Consider the following 20,781-nt stretch of genomic DNA (forward strand, 5'->3'; position numbering starts at 1 on the left):
CATTTGAAGGTGACTGCACAATGATCAATTCTACTGACACCAATGTACGTTTTGCGTAAGGACTACAATGATAAGAGAGATCAGGGCTCGTACAAGGCATATGGAAAGTTGTTTTTATCTTGCTCAGTTTGAAACTGGAACAGGTAAGAAAATGACTACCAGTGGTACAGCAAACCCTCTGTCACACACTGTACAGTGGCTTGTGGAGTAATCACGTACATGTAGATGATATTAAATGGGTTCTGTAATACAAAGAGCATCAGCAACCACACATCTGCTGTAGATGCAATGTCTTTTGTGTACTCAGAATTTTAGAGCTACACAGATGCCATAACCAATACACAATTGCTGTTGTTGATCGACTTACATTGTGGTTGCCAGCTGATTTACACACTGGCATGTCATGCATACCTATCACGAGTAGTCACCTTTAGACAACAAAGTCATTCCTGTGAAATGGGTTTAAGATTTACTGGTTATATGTGGAAACACTGGCTACAACTCACACAGCATTTATTCACAAAGTCCAGTCACAAAACCATCAGATTATTCATGCTACATATAATTTTACTACACAATGAGAGGTATCAGTTTTTCAGAAGGAAACTTTTAAACACAAACTTAACCCTCAGATTCCAAACTTTTCTCCCAAATTTTACTAAAATTGTTACTCCACACACTGAATTATAAATTTAGTAAACAACAGCTGGCTGTAAACATTTACATTATTCTGTGGTACAAAATTTGATAGTTTTCCTTTATTAAGGAAAAAAAATTTGGTTGACAGTCTATCACCCTCCCCCTTTTATGCTCATTAGGAGATGTGATTCCTTGTCTCGAATTCATGGCATATTCCAGCATTTTGAATGCAGAGGTATATAGCATAAAAAAGTATAGTACTTGCATGAATTTCAGGCTGGCATATATCAGGAGTACAACTAGAAATATTAATTCATGGCTTAAGAGGGGGGGGGGGGAGATTACAAGTGATGTGGATTAAAGATGGCTTACCAATCATCCAAGCAAAAAGCTGTTCTTTCAAGAAAGATCTTTTGTTGTATACCTTAATGCAATGCACAGGAAGCATCAGCCCTTTTCAAATTTACCAAGACAGTTAGAAGTCGCTAATCTTTAATGAGAGCGGGGATGGGGTGGGGGTGTGGGGGGGTGGGGGGAAGCTGTGGAAGAGATGGAGGTTGCACACCTACCTCTCCGCACAGCCAAGGGCAGTGGGGTCCCACCAGAGGCTCCAGTGTAGGTCTCCAGTGCAAGTCTACAGCACTGGCTGGGAGCACAGACTCAAAATACTAGAGCCACCACTGTACACTTGTCTATATCTAGACCAATGTGAGCCTCCCAGCTTCAGTCTATGCCCTGCTGTCAACTGTTACTAATAGTGCAGCCCTCAAAATGTGGAAATTGTTAGTTTACTGACCCTGTATTGCCTCCGGGCACTTTCATGTCATTGTATGTTGTAGCCTACCAATAAACAAATTCAATAACCAATGTTTGTGTACTGTGCCATAACACTTACATTCTCCTCAACCCAGATAAGCTGTTATTTTCAAGAGAGCAGACAGTGGAGCTTTGGTACTATAAACAGCACAGAAAAAATATCCAAAGAAACAAAATGTACAATAGTGTTACAAGTTTCTGCAAACAAACCTTTTATCAACTGTTTCCTCCACTCTTTAATATTCTACAATGGAGATATCAACCAAGACAAGATGAGAGACAAACGGTTGGTCTTTTAAGTCAACAGTGTCCAGACATACTCGTACATGGTGTGCAATGAGCAGGTACTGAGATGCTCCAGACACAGCAAGACTGTGGTTCTGGTGTTCCAACAGAGACTGCAATGTTATGTATGAAGCTCTCAGTATGTGACACTCCAATACCGATGTCCGAGCTGCCTCCTCTTATTTACTCTAAAGACACTGATCTCAGATTCTAGAATTAGCGTAATGATTTTCATAAATTTTTTATTCAAAAAGGATTCACAAAATGTGATAGTCTGGAAACGCAAATCATGACAATGAAACAGACTTTCTGACTTCACCATGTACTATCTTTTATCATAGTAACCAAATCTGAGCTTTTCTTACGTTACAGTGAAGATCCTTTAATGGGAAAGAAATATAAGTGACTTTAGGCCCTTGTATAATTTGAATGGTGCTGTTGTTTCACTTTTTTTCGCAATGAGACAGTATACGTATAAAGAGCAATATTATGAAATTTGTCAATTAGATCTTTTATCACTCTACGTATTCACCTCAAAACAATGAAAATTTACTCCTCACTTTGCTTATGACCATCTCCACTATGGAAGTTACAAAAATGGTACAATATAAAACCCAAGATAAAACAGAAGACGCTAAAAAAAACCTTTGATATGACAGATCAGTCCATCCTAATCCTTTATTATAAATCAAATAGTTAGTAGTGTATTTAACACATTGAATTAAATGGATACTTTGACGTACACATTCATTAGTGACACACCAATCTCTTGTAATAGTGACTCCTTTCAGCTGAAAAATTTCAGTTCAACAGCAACTGATAAGAACCACTACATAAAACAGTATTTCATTTGTAATAGTGCTACTTCAACAAAAGCATCAACACAGATAAACTGCCATTCTAATAAAACTGTTTCACCTATTTTAGGTCTCTCACACAAAGAACACTCTGTGAGAAATTTACTTCACTGCAAACAACTAAGATCTCTACTATTTCGCCACCTGTGCCACATAGTGGAGTAATCTGATTTTTAATGTTCCAGTGAGAAATTTAACCTCATGAAACATCAATCCATTGCACATTGTTTGATACAGTGTTTACAAGGTAAGTTGAGATTTTTGATTTGGTTTCTAAAAACTGCACATACCTCCATTGGATTGACGGTTATAGTAAGGGCAGAGTCATCCCAGGCCATTTCAGTGTCCGCAATTTCCTCCTGTGTAGCCCGATGGTGTGCAGCACGGATTCTGATTACTCCCAACACAATCATGAACAATAAGAAACCCACACAGACAACTATGATAATGGTGACTGCATGACCTGTGACACAAACAGACAAACAAAAAATTAACAAAACCTCAACAATCTTAAAATAATGTTTATGTACACTATTTTTTTAAAAGATAATATAATCTTTTCAGACAGATTTTCATATTCTTTCATTCCATGCAATGGTACTGAAAACTTGGAAGAATCCTCCACAAACATTAATAAATTATCACAACTCAGTTGTTTCAGTAAGGCCATTCGGATTTTATATAACATTTCAAATCTGCGAAAGTTTTAAGTAAGCAACATTTATTTCTTTCACATAATTAACTTTTAAGTAAAGGACATTATGCCTATGTGAATGTGAGTTTACATGACTGAGTTACAGCAAAAAATGCCATGTAAATGACAACTGTTTTAAAACTGGAACAAAGTAAGGATTACATGTTACTCTCCAAATAATGATTCAAGATTTTACTGTCTTGTTACATGAAGTAGGAGGTGGTATTAAAACTTGCTCAGTTTGCTTCTGCATCAGTATGCATGTGTCATCACTACAATTTTCATGGGCAAATTCAGTTTCACCCACAATTCATATTACAGTGATGTTACAATTCTGCTTCATCCCACAGAGTTAATTATATTTCAAATATGATTGGGCAAAGACATTGTCCCTGTGTTTGGCATTCATCACCTTAACCTTATCCAATCCAGTTTTTCTACTCCCTGCATTCTCCCCAATTCTTATTTATTTTACATGGGTAAGATTACAAGGCATTACATGTTACAACAGCATGGTTTTAAAAAAAGTAAAATGCAATATGAGATCACTTAGACAATTTTCTATTCTTCTACACTACTCTTTGAAACTATATTGGTGTTTGTGTACAATTTTTTTCTGTATGATACTTCTTAAACATTCTCCCATGGGCTGTACAGGCTTCCTCTGGAAAGTTTTGTAACAGAAAATCTTTTTTCTTCTTCCTCCTTTCTCCTTGCATTTGCTGTAGACCATGCAATCCTTTGATTTTTTTTTTCACATTGTAAAATGCATTTTCCCATTTAGTCTTTCCTCAGTGTCAAGACAATAATGGTCTTTCTCTTTTCTTTGAATTTGTACTTCTCGCCTGGCCAACTACCTGTAGGAAAGGTGAGTCTGCAGTTTTCCACGTTCATTTTTGTCTACTGAGTAAAGAATATAACTGTTCACTATAAGAACTTCATTCAGCCAGAATAATAATTTTTCCTGCCATTTGTGAGACTGCCTTATAAAATAATAGCAACCACAGTACCAACCAGCTCTGTCAACTCCTCCCATACACTTAATGTCTTCCAAAATATCAGTAGGTTTCAGGAACTGCACAGGCTCTTTCTTCCTGTAAAGAGTGGTCAATTTGGCTTGAGGACCAAAGAACGAACTCAACGTAGTCATTAACATCTTGTCATGGAATGAAAGACCCTATTTTCATCTCACTTTGATAGGCACATAACTCATATTCAGCAAGTTTTGTCTTTTTCAAATCGCACGGAGAATCCTTCCTACAAGGCATAACTGTACCTTTTATACGTGCAAATTGAGGGCTCGTGTAGAACTTGTCAGTACAGATCTGACAGCCTGAACCACCTGCAGAAGCCAGCAATTACTGTTCCAAATGAACCACTATTCGGGTTGCGAAAGGTAAATCAAGAGGAATTAGACTTTCTGTAGTTGTCTTTCCATAATATGAAATGTGAGAAAGAAGAGACACATTTTCTGAATCACAAAGACAGAAAACTTTTAAACCCCCTTTGTAGGCAGCACTTGAATACTTCCTTCGAACCCTACTGAGTTCTCATCTATAGCCACATTTCTTTTTGGTAAATAAAGTTCTTTGCATTTCTTGTCAATGTCATCAGGATAGTTCTTCACCTTGCTTCTTCTCAAATGTTGACACTATTCAGCTGTGACAGGTGGAACTAAATTCAGCATCCGAAATATCTGAGAAAAATGGAGGTGAGAAAAAACATCCTTGAAAAATAGCGTTCATTGTAGCCAGTCTTCTGTAAAATAGTCAACTAATTTGGCCTTCAAATTCAAGGCTATGTTCAATATAACACCATGAAAAGTGTTCAGTTCTTCTACTGAAAAAGTCCTCCACAAGTGCACAATGAGTGTTTTGTAAATGGAGTGACTTTCTGTATCTTTTCTTTGCATACACATTTGTTAGCATTCACAATTTTTACTAATTAGACTTTCAGCGAAAGAGCTGAAAATACTCAAGTTCGGATTTTGTTCAAACTCCATGAGCAATGGTGAAACTTTGCTCTGTGACACAAACAGGAAACTTCATGAGATCATTGTTGCCATCACAATAAATTTCTGACACTAGCTACATGTTGTGTCCACCAGTAAATACTGATTCACTAGAACTTTTATCATGGCACATTGTGGAAGTTTCTCCCCAATCACTTTCATCACTAAATTTTCCTTTGTCCTCAAATACAATGATAAGCCACCTGCCAATACAATCATCACTCACATTTTCCACCAGATGATATGGTATTAGAAATATGCAAATGCAAAACGGTTTGAGTTGTCAGATCTCTGTACAAAGTGCTGCCATGCGCCTAGTAAATTCCAACAATGAAGTGTACAGAATGCACCATAATGGAAACATGTACAACATCTTCCAACATCGGAATCGTAACAGAAAATCATAATGTTGGACACAGTCTGACAGCAGACCGGGAAGCTTTTAAGACTAGTTTTCTTGGAGTTTTACAAATATTTGTTACAAAATCTGTCAATATCTCACAACTTGCATTTATCATACACTGAATACTGGGGAGCACAGCCAAATATGCAGTATGTTGTACCCTATCAATTTGATGCTCCATTTGGTCAGACTGTACAACCTCTTGTTACATGAGGTGACAAAATTACAACTTTTTGTGGTATATGAAGTTCAAGCTGTAAGTCAAGGAATTCATTTACATTTTAATTAAGAATTCTAATCACAGACTAGACACTACATGGTTATGTTAAGACGAAAGACATCAACCCCCCCCCCCCCCCCCCCCACACACACACACACACACACACAAAACAGTTTATTAAGCAAAACATCCCTCCATGGAAGTAGAACAAGGCTCTTACTATCCTGCAAAAACTACATAGTATTGCATGTTACTGGGAGGTTTACAAATGTATTCTACATAAAATTACATACCCATTACTGCCAGTCATACTGAGCATGTGGGTAATGGAAAATACAAATCACCTACGTTAGCATAATTCAGAAATATGGAGTGACACCAGTTATATACTGCACAGAGGGTTTCGAGAACAATGAAAAAATTTATTATATTCGGAAAATTTGAAGCCAGTTTGTATGTCGTTTTAATCTATGAAGTGTTATGTATAAATGGCTGATAAATATAAGACATGCTTTAATTTTCTTTTGATTTAAAACAAGGAAGTAAGTTGTTATTCGGTAAGATAAAATGATAATCCTGCCATAGCAGGTACCAACATAGTCACATGACTGGGTATAGTCACATTCCAATTCAAAGCTGTGCAGCACGAAAAGTGATCTTGGAAAATACCTTTGCAAACCTGCTGCTATCATAATTAATTTTAGTGACAATGAGAACCAGAAAAGTGCAATAGTGCCAACAGCGAAAGTGACAGATGGTGTAAGCAAACCTTGACAAAGAAAAGTTGAAGCAAGTCAACGGTGTGCAAATCATGAAAGGAGAGACATAATGTCAAGTGGAGCAGGATTTAAGTATCTGCCCCAAAACAGAACTAGTAAAACGCATCTAAGTATTTCACTTGAGATACGTAAATGCATTATTAGTCAGCAATTTCTGTGGTACTATGAACAATAAAGGAAAACTCTCTCTGCAAAAACTTCACTGCTTTTGCTGCACAAAACTGGACTTACAGGCTAGCAAAGAAACTAAGAAAAATCTATACCATCTACCAGATTTGATTTCAAAAGAAGTCTAAATAAACGAGTCCTTTTTCATATACACTATACTGTGAATAAACGCAGAAAAGTGACAGCATCCAACAAGTACTGTCAAACAGCAGTACCAGGTATTTGTTCATTGTTCCGAACACAGGGTTTCACTTCATTGTCATTTCTTTTCTATGATGATAAGAAGAAAACTTCAGACTATCAGGTAAGAATGGACAGTAAATAATTAAAAATATAGAGAGACAATGAAAGGCAAACTTTTTGATCGATTAAGAGCACCAACCTTCTCAAACTTTTGCACGACAATGGTTCCCTACCTCCTACTGCCATACCATCTAGTAAATCCTATTGAACTGGTCTGGAATCTTGCAAAGAAGAAGATCCATAGACATAATACATCAAGCATCTCTCTGAACCCAAAATAAATAATGGTTGATGCATTTGTTGCTAATAAACAAACATTGTGTATCACCTTTCCTGGCGCAAGTCTTTAAATGTAATACTACTACTACGGTGATTTGCATGTCAATTTCACTGATTTTTTTATTCAATATTAGTCTTGAAGAACCAAGTTTGCCAAGATCGCTAGCAGTTCTTTTCATTACTGTGACCGGTTCCAACAGAGCAACGGGTCATCATTTGCTCTGAAAGGTACAAAAACAAACAGCGTAAATGAAGAGGGTCAAACATATAAGATTTCTTATAGCCACTGTATACACTACTTCAACATTAGACAGTAGCTTGTAACATTATTAGATGTACACGCGTGTAACACTGGAAGTCACATAGTGATGATGTGTTAAATTTTTGTTAAAAGTGGCACAGAAAATCAGCATATAACAAATAAAACAACACAGAGTTAAAATGTACAAGATAAAAGTGATGATTTCCCAGCATACACTAATGGCTCAAACCATGATGGTGACTTACACTTTGTGATCGAAAGTATCCGGACACCTGGCTGCAAATGACTCACAAGATTGTGGCGCCTTCCATCGGTAATGCTGGAATTCAATATAATGCTGGCCCACCCGTAGCTTTGATGATAGCTTCCATTCTAGCAGGCATATCTTCAATCAGGTGCTGGAAGGTTTCTTGGGGAAGGGCAGCCCATTCTTCATGGAGTGCAGCACTGAGGAGAGGTATTGATGTCGGGGTTCCAGAACATCCCAAAGGTGTTCTATAGCATTCAGGTCAGGACACTGTGCAGGTCAGTCCATTAGAGGGATGTTATTGTCGTGTAGCTACTCCGCCACAGGCCGTGCATTATGAGCAGGTGCTCGATCGTTTTGAAAGGTGCAATCACCATCCCCGAATTGCTCTTCAACAGTGGGAAGCAAGAAGGTGCTTAAAACATCAATGAAGGCCTGTGCTGTATGAGTGCCACGCAAAACAAGGGGTGCAAGCTCTCTCCATGAAAAACATGTCCGCACAATAACACCACCGCCCCCAAATTTTACTGTCGGTACTACTCATGCTGGCAGATGATATTCACCGGGCATTCGCCATACTCACACCCAGCCATCGGATTGCCACATTGTGTACCGTAATTTGTCACTCCACACAACATTTCTCCACTGTTCCATCATCCAATGTTTATGCTCCTTACATCAAGCGAGGCATTGTATGGCATTTACCAGCGTGATGTGTGGCTTATGAGCAGCCGCTCGACCATGAAACCCAAGTTTTCTCGCCTCCTGCCTAACTGTCATAGTACTTGTAGTGGATCCTGATGCAATTTTGAATTCCTGTGTGATGGTCTGGACAGATGTCTACCGAATGCACATTTCGACCCTCTTCAACTGTCAGTGGTCTGTCAGTCAACACACGAGGTTGGCCTGTACGTTTTTGTTCTGTACATGTCCCTTCACGTTTCCTCTTCACTATCACATCGGAAACAGTGTACCTAGGGATGTTTAGGAGTGTGGAAAATTTCACTTACAGATGTATGATATTAGTGACTCCCAATCACCTGACCATGTTTAAAGTCCATGAGTTCTGCGGAGTGCCCTATTCTGCTCTTTCACGATGTCTAATGAATACTGAGGTCGCTGATATGGAGTACCTGGCAGTTTGTGGCAGCACAATGCCACTAATAGGGAAAACATGTTTTTGAAGGTGTCTGGATACTTTTGCTCACAGAGTGCAGCTAGTATAAAATTTCTCAGATAAATAAGTATTAAGTTGTTTACATAGTGGTGTCCCATAATCTATAAATCGATACATGTACCACGCTGGAATTATGTCTTTTTTTCAAGCTCATTAAAATTATTTTTAAGACAATTTCAGTAACATTTTAAATCACAGATTTTAAACAACATTCTGTTTTGAAAATATACAGCATTATTTTTTTAAAGTAAAATTTACAATTAAATATACATCATATGTTTACATGTAATGGATGACAAACAGTCATTTTTAGAAAGTAAGTTCACATAGTTCAGATTATTAATCAACACAGAGTCATATCAAAAGTCTTGACAAACACGTCATCAAGATAACTATAAGCCACACAAATTAGGCCATAGCCATGGACCATACAATATCACTCCACGAAATACTATGAGGTTCACACAATTGTATTCTTTGCACTATGTAAAATTAACTACACCATGTCATATCTGTCCGTGATGCAGTGCTTGTGATCTAAGTACAGCGCATTCATTAAAAAATTACAGGTTAATGTGTCAGTGTAACGGCATAGCGGATTACTGAAAAATATTGTGGAATTTGTGGTATAGTTCCTAAGCTATAAGAGAATATGCATCCATTTAAAAAAAAAAAAAAAAAAAAAAAAAAAAAAAGGTGCATGTACTGTGGGATTTGAAGCATACATATGATAAAGTGCTCATAGTTTGCGCTTTCTAGCTTTCAGTATAAGTAGGCACAAAGTACATCAGCAAAATATCTTGCATGTTTTAATTGTGTGTTATTTTATTTGTAACACGCAGTTGTTCCCCACCACTATTTATTACAAATTGACGCAACATCATTATGCGGCTTTCAGTATTGTAACAAGCACCTGTACATCTAAATATGAAATAGTGCATGTCTGAGCCATCTTCAACAGGGATGTTTGTTTTTGTAACTTGCAGACCCAATGATGACAACACAGATCTGTCTAAACTGGTAACAGTAATAAAAAGAATTGCTACCAAATCTTGGAAAACTTGATTCTTCGAGAATAATATAACTTTCAGATTGCTCCCAATGATTGATGCAAAGTCGTCAGACATATATTTTATATTCAAGTAGCTTTTCAGCTGGCCGCACAAGACTGTGTGGACTTCTTTGCAGGCGTTTCCACGAGAGACTTTAAGCAGTTGCCGATAATTGAACCTCTGGTGTCGGTGATATTAGCTGAACACATGAACCATTAGACCATTCGGTAAATTTGCTTATGCAGTTATATTAGATTTTAGTATTGTGACATTAAAAGACTCTAAAGGCTGTCAGTCATCCACTTTTAACACACTGCTGTCCGGCGACACCACAGTGGTGTTGGGCACGAAACAACGGTCAACGGCCAGCGACACCACAGTGGTGTCGTGAGCATGGTACCGCGCAGTGACCGGCGACACCACTTTAGTATCTTTTGCATTCTGTTGGTGTTCTGTTTAGGTAACAATAAGTTACACACGTCAACAAGTTTTTTGTTTTTATAAGTACTTGTGCCCTTTCATCACGGCGGACAAAAGGGACGATACAATTATTTACAATGAATGCGTGGAGAAAAACTTGGAGGTTGCCACTACATCATGTACGTCTCATCATGATCCGGTTGACAGACTTTCCGGTCATGTAAAATGTAAAGCAATATCAACTAATAGGCCTACGTATTTCTGAAATGGGAAAAAAAAAAAAAAAAGAAAAAAAAAAAAAAAAAGAAAAAGCAAACTTAATGTGCAAGTCTTGTGGAGTTGCGTTACATCTTGGAGACTGTTGTGTTATATATCATATGAAAGAGAATGTTTTGTTGTATATCATATGAAAGAGAAATACTAAGTACCAAAGACAATGTAAATAAACAAATGTATGAAACAAATTTTTCATTTATTTAGGTATGTATATCTTTGAAATTTCATGAAAGAATGGGAACACGGTTGAGAACTTATGAGAACTAACGATGCGATGTGATTAGTAAAATGTAACAATTTATAATCTCTTGATAATGTCAAGAATGGCCGGCAACAAGTCAAGTAATTCGAATTAGCGATGCCGGCACCAATAAATTTGTACGAGACGTGCGGACAGCAAAGTGTTAAGAATACTGGAGTGTACACTATTGCCACATCCCCTCCCTGCTTCTCAGGTACGAACATGGCAGTGCTGTCACTGTGGCCAGGTTACCAGTTTAATTTGCCATGTAATAAGTATTCTGAACATAAGGGCATCATGTTTGCCAAGTGATTTACAAAAAATAAATAACCATAGAGTGTTGACCTGTATTGCTGTGGGAGTATTATAACACACAGCACACTGTGACTCCTGCCATATACATTATGGATGTAATTTAATTTATCACTGAAAACCAAATATCAACGTTCCTTTGTCGATTTTGATTTCTAATTATCTTAAGGAAAATACACTAAATGATACAAGAACCAAAGGTAACTGGACTATGACAAGAAACCTATCAAACCTAACTTTTTTTTTGTTCTACTGCAAAATGTGCAATCAAATCAAGCCAGCATCTCAGTGATGAAAAGTTTCACTTAGGTTATATGCACGCATGCACACGTTCTCTTTTGTTCACAGACAACTATACTTACTACCACCAGCAACAGCTGCTTGTGTGGAGTCCATTCCCGAAGTTAGGTAGACATCACTAACAGTCTGAACTGGGCGAAGTTCTACGTGATGTTTGTCTACATGTGCATGCCCTTGCAGTGGCTGCTGCACTTGTTCAGATGCCACAGCCACATCGGCAGCAGAAGCATGCTGATCTTTTTGTTCCTTCAATAGAGAGTCCTGCACAGATGCTGGTTCCACTGTAGCTTTTGCTGACTCAGTATTTTTACTTGGTCCTCTGTTAGCAGGTGGCCGTGGATGAATAACAGTCAACTAAACAAAAAGAAAATTAATTCCTGTGACTGCTTTATTTAGTGCTAAATTATTAAATCTAATGAAAACTATATAGTTCATAAATAAATCCCCAGAGTACAAAGAATTATGAGGGGGTTCCGAATTCAGTCTATAATAGAAACTTAAAACCTTTTTACACAAATGAAAGCAAATTGAGGCAGAAAACTACTATACTACTAAGATAATTTTGTACTTATACATCTCAATCAATTATAAGAATGACAAAAAGTTATAGAACCAGACGTCCAATAACAAAAGGGAGAACCAATAATGCAGGCATGTGGGATAGAGTGAGATAATCGGGTCGGGTCAGGTCGGGGCAGGGGAGGGTGGAGGAGTGGAGAGGATTAGGGGCGGGACGGGGTGGGGGGAGGTGGAGGGGGCGAGGGGTCGGGTCGGGGAGGTGGAGGGGGGCGAGGGGTCGGGTCGGGGAGGTGGAGGGGGGCGAGGGGTCGGGTCGGGGAGGTGGAGGGGGGCGAGGGGTCGGGTCGGGGAGGTGGAGGGGGGCGAGGGGTCGGGTCGGGGAGGTGGAGGGGGGCGAGGGGTCGGGTCGGGGAGGTGGAGGGGGGCGAGGGGTCGGGTCGGGGAGGTGGAGGGGGGCGAGGGGTCGGGTCGGGGAGGTGGAGGGGGGCGAGGAGTCGGGTCGGGGAGGTGGAGGGGGGCGAGGAGTCGGGTCGGGGAGGTGGAGGGGGGCGAGGAGTCGGGTCGGGGAGGTGGAGGGGGGCGAGGAGTCGGGTCGGGGAGGTGGAGGGGGGCGAGGAGTCGGGTCGGGGAGGTGGAGGGGGGCGAGGAGTCGGGTCGGGGAGGTGGAGGGGGGCGAGGAGTCGGGTCGGGGAGGTGGAGGGGGAGAGGAGTCGGGTCGGGGAGGTGGAGGGGGAGAGGAGTCGGGTCGGGGAGGTGGAGGGGGAGAGGAGTCGGGTCGGGGAGGTGGAGGGGGAGAGGAGTCGGGTCGGGGAGGTGGAGGGGGAGAGGAGTCGGGTCGGGGAGGTGGAGGGGGAGAGGAGTCGGGTCGGGGAGGTGGAGGGGGAGAGGAGTCGGGTCGGGGAGGTGGAGGGGGAGAGGAGTCGGGTCGGGGAGGTGGAGGGGGAGAGGAGTCGGGTCGGGGAGGTGGAGGGGGAGAGGAGTCGGGTCGGGGAGGTGGAGGGGGAGAGGAGTCGGGTCGGGGAGGTGGAGGGGGAGAGGAGTCGGGTCGGGGAGGTGGAGGGGGAGAGGAGTCGGGTCGGGGAGGAGGGGAGAGGAGTCAGGTCGGGTAGAGGATCATCATCATCATCATCATCATCATCATCATCATCATCATCATCATAATCATAATCATCTGCTGACTTGTCATTATTTACTAGCTCCCTAATATTTCAACGAGATAGACGATTTCTAAACACATCACATCATTCTGAAGTAGAATTAGAAGCTGTTTTAACGAAATGAATTGAAGGAATACTACAATCAGGCTAATGTTCAAATAACCACTACTTGCTCAGATAAATGCTGGTTTACAGACATTTTTATGTACTATTGTCATATATTCCTGACTCAAGTTCCACACACAAGCTGTGCTAGACTCTTGTTTAATGATATACTTGAAATCCGTGTCATTGGTCACTGAAAAGACAGTGTCAAAGAGCATCACACTCGCATAAGCAAGAAATGTATTTGTTAACACACGCAGAAAATTAGGCACAAGCTCATAATTAACTGGGTATATCGTTCACAGAGACTGCTCGCACTGTCCAATTGTTGCCAATGTTATATCATCACCCAGGTGCAATGTATGCTATTCAGCACACTAGGGACTTTAAGAGTATTCTTTACTTTTGACCGATAGACAGCTCCCCAACAGACTCCCTCCTCTGAAACAGCCAGATAGTAAAAGTGACTCCAATTCATCCCATCATTTATATGAATCCTAGCCTACCACTGCCCCTTTGCACCCAAATCCCTCCTAGGCAGCCTTCACACTTTTCTATATCTTCACTTGCTACCTCAAAACTTTTTCTATTTTCCATATCCTGGAAACTACCTTATTGTTGTTTTCCATTCATTAGATTCACTTCTCTTTGTGTAACATTTTACCCTGTATGTTAAATTGGTTCCCTTTTTCCTGTTCGTCAGATGTTTTACAACTTACTCTACCTCACCCTTGTAGGTCTTTGTTTTTTTTTCTGGTCTGTGACTCTGAACTGAGTGGTGATTCTGTCCTCTAATTCATTGCTTGTTTGGCCTGTATGCGATTCCTTGAGAGGTATGGCATAGTCTGTAACATAGAAGTTATTAATACCAATATCACAATACACAAATCTACTCTGCATTATGACTGTAAATAATTACACCACATGGCAATGGCTGTTGGGCTGGTTTGATTGGAGACCACCACAAGCCATTAGTGTTAACGGTCATTGTACCCTCGAGGCAGCTGAGAGATGACATAGTCATGCATTTACAATTACTGTATTTACCCAAATCTAAGCCACACCTGAAAAATGAGACTCTAAATTCAAGAGGAAAAAGTAGGTTGCACTTCAAAATCTAAAAAATGTTGATTCATTCTAATATGACATACAAATTAGACAGAATGGATGAAGATACAGATACAGTAATTTGGTTCGAGTCGTATGCTTAACAGTCGCTTAAGCATGGTTTTTTGTAGATTAATTTACTCTTTCGGACATTATTTATAGTCGCAGAAGATTTAAAAATAAATACTAGAAGTGAGCTGACAGACTTCATTTCTGACTGTACTACTATTCTGCACAAGAATAATACAAATGTAAACATAACCTGATTTGTATATTCTTCCACGTTTGCTGTTGTCTCACACGAGTTCGTTAGGCGGACAGAATGTAAGTGAGGTAAAAGCTGAAATCGAAGAATACATGGCACAATGTTTACAGTTGTGTGTTCTTATAGCAAAGAATGTACGTGATTCACAGTTCACAGGAATCAGCTCGTCACTGGTAATGACACATCAAGATGTAGCGTTGGCCACACAGGCTTGCCAAACAGATTTTCGTAGTAGACTTGAAATGTATGACTAGCAACAGTTTTAAAAAAAAGCAGCTTACAAATTAAAAGCAGAAATAGAAAACAAAATTTTATCAATAATAAAAATTTTACGAAACGTTTAAAATACCAATTAGATTCTATATAAGTCTAATCCATTCCAGCACCATGTCCTCCAAAAGCCACCCACTTTCATTTGCTTGTAGAATCACAGTTTTTAGAAAAACTTCCAATTTCAGTAGTCTTTCGCTTGAAAACTATGAATGGGGGTAACTTATGTTCATCAGCTGTGCAAGCAACCATGACAGACAGCTGTTTTCCGCTCCCTGACGTAACAATACTTATATCTTTCTTTCCTCTGGTGTCAACTATATAATTTGATGGCATGTCAAAATATATATGAGAGTTTGGTCAGCATTCCCTATCTGGCCAAGAAGGTACTGGTTTTCAGTGCGTTGCCTGATTATGAAGCACTGAAATTCCACAAGTTTTTCATTGTAATTTTTTGGTAGCTTCTGGGCAACTGAAGTTAGCATCTGAAGCGAAAAACCACTGCACTTCATAAAAAGAGCACTACAGTTGCGACTAGCCTTAAAATTTTCAGTATTTTGCACTCTAGCAATTTCATGTGCCTTAATTTTAAAAGTTTCACCACTCATACGCAGGAATGTTTGACGCTGTTCCTTAACAAACTTGTTTAAAATTACTTCAAGAGCAAATCAGCCACATTTTGGCCCACTAAAGGCTTCCCTGCACTGGAAAATTCAAATAATTTGTCTATTTGCAGTCGCCATTATCTGACGTTACTCTCATTAATCCCGTACAGTATCGCAGACCTGTCGGACATGTAACATGAATAGAACTTTTTTTCTGCACAAGAAATAACTTCCTTCTTGAATTTGGCTCTATAATGAAAGTGCTTCATTATGGTTCACTAACACAAGCACTTCACAAAATTTAATGAAACAATACGTGAAATCAGAATGATCCACAGAATCTTACAGCCTTATGCTTTGTTGGTATTTATGTAAAGAATTTTAATATTTGACCTGCAAAGCATGTCTGTGTAGCGTTGGCATATATTCAATGGCAAAAGTTAGTCGTGGTGGCTCCTAGCACAATTTTTCAGGACTTCCATTTCCTCTGCACTTGATTCTAATCTGCAGGCTGTTTTTTGGACCCCAAAAACCAGAAAAAAGCATGGCTGAGATTTGAGTATGTACGATAGTGACATGGCTACTTAATTAAGTGTTCATAACAACGAAAATAATCAATTATTGATAATATACATACACTCACCAAGTGGCAGCAAGGGAACACACTCAAAAGGTTTTAACTTTTACAAGGTTTTGGAGCCACTGGCTACTTCTTCTGGGAGAAGAATTGAAGGGGGAAGGAAGAGGGATGAAGGAAAAGGACTGGACAGGTTCAGGGAAAGGGGTACTGTTCAGGAAAGTCACCCAGGACCCCTGGTCAGAGGAGACTTACCGTTAAGTCTCCCGTGACCAGGGGTTCTGGGTGACTTTTCTGAACAGTACCCTTTTCGTTAAACCTCTCCAGTCCCTTTCCTTTGCACTTCTTCCTTCCCCTTCAACTCTTCTGTCAGGAAGAGGAGCTACTGGCTCCCAAAAGCTTGTAGAAGTTAAATCCTTTTGTGTGTATGCTCCCCTGCCACCGCTTGGTGAGTAGATTTTTTATCTGTCCATTTACATTATATTATCAATAATTAAGTGACCAGGAATAATACGGCATCAACTGGGTTTTAAAGACGACTTTTGAAATTTTGGGGCTATAGGGCAATGTGCTATCTTGGTGGAATACATATCCACTGCACGCTGAAGGAAAAATAAGCCTCTAAAACTTCCAAGAACAGGTGTTGGTACAGAGAATACCTGAAAATTGTACGATTTCTAGACGACTGAGGTACCTAACAGTATTTCACCCATAAACAACTCCCATTTACCAACTTTATACAACCATGTGGAAAGACCTAGTATTTACAACATAATGAATGCTTATGCAGTCCCATTTACAGCCAGCGATTCATTCGAAACTACAACTTTTCACCAAAATGTAGATTACTGGCCATATTTATGCATCCAATGTAATGTATACTGTTGATGTATAATCGCTCTGCTACAGGAAAGGGGAGGGGGGGGGGGAGGATTAATTTTTTGCAAAAGCAAATATTCCACTCAAAAACTTCTTACTATACAGAATATAAACTATTTATTCACATTATTATTTCTTTCCTTTCTCAAACGCTATGTCTGGTTAAAAATGGAAAGTGACGCGGACCTTGATCAAGCGTGACTTACTTTTAACCGTACGGTATATATTACATTGCATTTAGCAACTTTCGGGTAATTGAACATGTATCAATAATTACAGATTTCTGAATTACAGATTTCTGTAGTTGTATATATGCGTTTGGATGTAGCTGTATTATGGATATTGTGTGGTATGACACCTGTAGTTGATAGTATAATCGGTATAATGTCAACTTTATCCTGGTGCCACATGTCCTTGACTTCCTTAGCCAGTTGGATGTATTTTTCAATTTTTTTCTCCTGTTATCTTCTGTATATTTGTGTACTGGGTATGGATATTTCGATTAGTTGTGTTAATTTCTTCTTTTTATTGGTGAGTATGATGTCAGGTTTGTTATGTGGTGGTGGTTTATCTGTTATAATGGTTCTGTTCCAGTATAATTTGTATTTATCATTCCCCAGTACATTTTGTGGTGCAAACATGTATGTGGGAATGTGTTGTTTTATTAGTTTATATTGTATGGCAAGTTGTTGATGTATTATTTTTGCTACATTGTCATGTCTTCTGGTGTATTCTGTATTTGCTAGTATTATACATCCGCTTGTGATGTGATCTACTGTTTCCATTTGTTGTTTGCAAAGTCTACATTTATCTGTTGTGGTATTGGGATCTTTAATAATATGCTTGCTGTAATATCTGATGTTTATTGTTTGATCCTGTATTGCAATCATGAATCCTTCCGTCTCACTGTATATATTGCCTTTTCTTAGCCATGTGTTGGATGCCTCTTTATTGATGTGTGGCTGTGTTCTTATTATTTTTTTTTCCCTATGAGTTCCCGGTTCAGGTATGTTGTGTGGCAAATGTGCATCTAATCGTTTATAAAAAATGTGCTTATTTAGCCAAAAAACTAGATACTAATTTAATCAAAAATAAATGCTACATTTTCAGCTCCCTCATAACAACATTTCAAGTTCCATTACAATTCATTATTCTTCATCTGCTTTGTTCACTGTCAAAATATCCACATCAGATGATACATCTTACATCCTCCATAAAAATGTAATTTTGTGAAAGCATTCCTTTATATAGATGAAGATGTGTTCCCTTTTGGAATCAGTAATCATCTAATATGCCATTTTCTGACAAGTAGGAACAGCAACTCTACAACAGCTTGCCTTAAAATAACAAAACAACACTGCACCTAGAACGGGCATTCAAATGAACCCAAGACAGATGGAAAAAAAGTAAGTAAACTGTTCATTATTTCAAAAGTAACTGCCATAACTATTACTACATTTATCCTACTGCTGGACGAAATGGTCAATGCCTTCATGAGAAAATGTTTGCAGCCACCTACGGAACCATGATGGTACCAAGATGTGCATCTCTTTGACTGAAGCAAATCAACGGCCACATGTCTCTTCAGGGCTTCATAAATATGGAAATTGCTCGGGACAGATCAAGACTTTATGGGTGATGTGTATAAGGGCTTCCCAGTGAAACTTCTGCAGCGTACTCTGAACAATCTTGGCAATATGTGGGTGGGCACTGCCCTGCAACAGCATGATGCTGTCCAGCAACATTCACGGGCGTTTGGACTTCATGGTGGGATTCAATTTTTGAAAAGTGTCCACATACTGCTGTGTGTTGATTGTGGCATGGCACTATATTCCTGGAAGTCAGTGAGTAGCAGGCCTTACAGTCAAGGAAAAAGCTCATCATGATTTTCCTTCAGGGGACTTGCCTGTTGTTTCGGCTATGCTGTAGAAGTTTCACTAGGAAGCTCTTACTCATCCTCCACAGTCCTGATTTTCCTCCCATATGATTTCCATATTTTTGGAGCCCTAAAGAAAGACATTTGCGGCCACTGATTTGCTTTGGACGAAGTAGTGCATGGCTGGATACAATCGTGGTTCCATAGATAGCCACAAACATTTTTCCACCAAGGCACTGATTACCTTGTCTCACAGTGGGATAAATGTAACAGTTATGGCAATTACTTTTGAAATAATAAACAGTTTACTTTCTTTTTTTCTGTCTTTTTCATTTGACTGCACCTTAAACTTCTTACTTCATCATTTTTATGCTCCTCACAGACAGCACGAGCAAACATTTGCATATCATACAGTAGTCTAAAATGTTTGAGTTTCATTTTGTATGATCCATTATGTTGCTATTTTGTTATGTATGGATGTAAATTATTTTTTCTTGTAAATATGTTGGATAGTGCTTTTCAGTGATTAAGACACTGTGCAAGTATTACCGGTGAGCTGTAGAATACACTGGAACTCATAAAAACAGAACCATTAACAAATTCTTGGGAGAAAACTAGATAACTTACAGTTTGGACATATTCATTGCTCATAAACCTCCCATTCATTTCTGAGCATGTCAGCTTGAACACCCTGTTGAGGTAATATGCAGGCTTCCTATTAGTGTACTGTATCTGACGGAGAACCTAAAATAAGAATGTACATGGAGGTCACATGTTAATTCTGTTAAAAAAAAAAAAAGCAGCAACTTTAGTGTCCAAATTTCTAACTTAGTCCATTTGATCTTTGATAGATGAGGTGGCATTACCTGTTCATAATTGTATATCATGTCAGCCCCAGACACCATAACACCATCTTTTGTAACCTTGGCAACAACACCAAACTGTGTTAGCATGTTCTCTGGGAGGGTCACTGTTTCATGATCTGGGTTAAGTGGCGGATAGACTGAAACAGTGCAAGAGTCCAACTGTTTCTCGATAACACTGATTGGTTCTCCTGAAATTGAAGCAAAATCTTTGTGACAAACACTGCAAAATCTTTTATGAACTGTTAAGTGCAGTATTACAGAGCTACCATACACAGACATAAGCTATTCACTGAAATTCATACTCCTACCTTAATAAAAATTTAATATATCCATGGACAGCAGTAGTTAACTTTTGTACAGTGTGCAAACTACAAGCTCATGGCAGACAGATGTATATGAGAAATTATTAACAATTTATTGATGTATGCTGTTTGCACTGAATGGGTAACTGTAGTGGCATTTAATAAATGAAGTACAGGCATTGTATACTGAGCTCAATGTGTGTTACACATTGAACCAGGAAAGCATTTGATTCTGCTGGACAAGCATAGAAGTAACTGTTGATAACCACCATCTTAGAAGCCAAATGGTAATGTGTGAATACCTGTTATCACTGTTCGACTATAGCCAAGCAAACCATGTGACTGCCTTACAAATTATGAGATGCTGCTCATCAAAGCTTGATACACTGCATTTATGTTTTTGGAAAGGATATACCCGAAAAGCAGTACCCCGTTTGGTTGGTTTAATGTGTCATTAATAATGTGATTAATACATTTAGAATGTAAGATACATATTGTGGAACAATCTCCAATGGCTTAATAAATAAAACCATTCACCTAATCAACAAAGCAAGACATGACCCCCTGGAAGA

The 20,781-nt window shown here is 39.2% G+C and overlaps 1 protein-coding gene across 1 annotated transcript in view; it reads right to left on the minus strand.

The window, feature by feature from the left end:
• The window catches only part of LOC126184801 (calsyntenin-1), a 71,978-nt gene that overhangs the window by 8,410 nt on the left and 42,787 nt on the right, over window positions 1-20,781 (minus strand). The window contains exons 13-16 of the mRNA XM_049927386.1: window positions 19,908-20,095; window positions 19,669-19,785; window positions 11,744-12,035; window positions 2,888-3,060 (exon numbers count right to left, since the gene is read on the minus strand). Coding sequence (XP_049783343.1) covers window positions 2,888-3,060; window positions 11,744-12,035; window positions 19,669-19,785; window positions 19,908-20,095 — 770 coding nt within the window. The remainder of the gene's footprint in view (window positions 1-2,887; window positions 3,061-11,743; window positions 12,036-19,668; window positions 19,786-19,907; window positions 20,096-20,781) is intronic.

Source organism: Schistocerca cancellata, chromosome 4 (assembly GCF_023864275.1).
Source record: "Schistocerca cancellata isolate TAMUIC-IGC-003103 chromosome 4, iqSchCanc2.1, whole genome shotgun sequence".
NCBI lineage: Eukaryota > Metazoa > Arthropoda > Insecta > Orthoptera > Acrididae > Schistocerca > Schistocerca cancellata.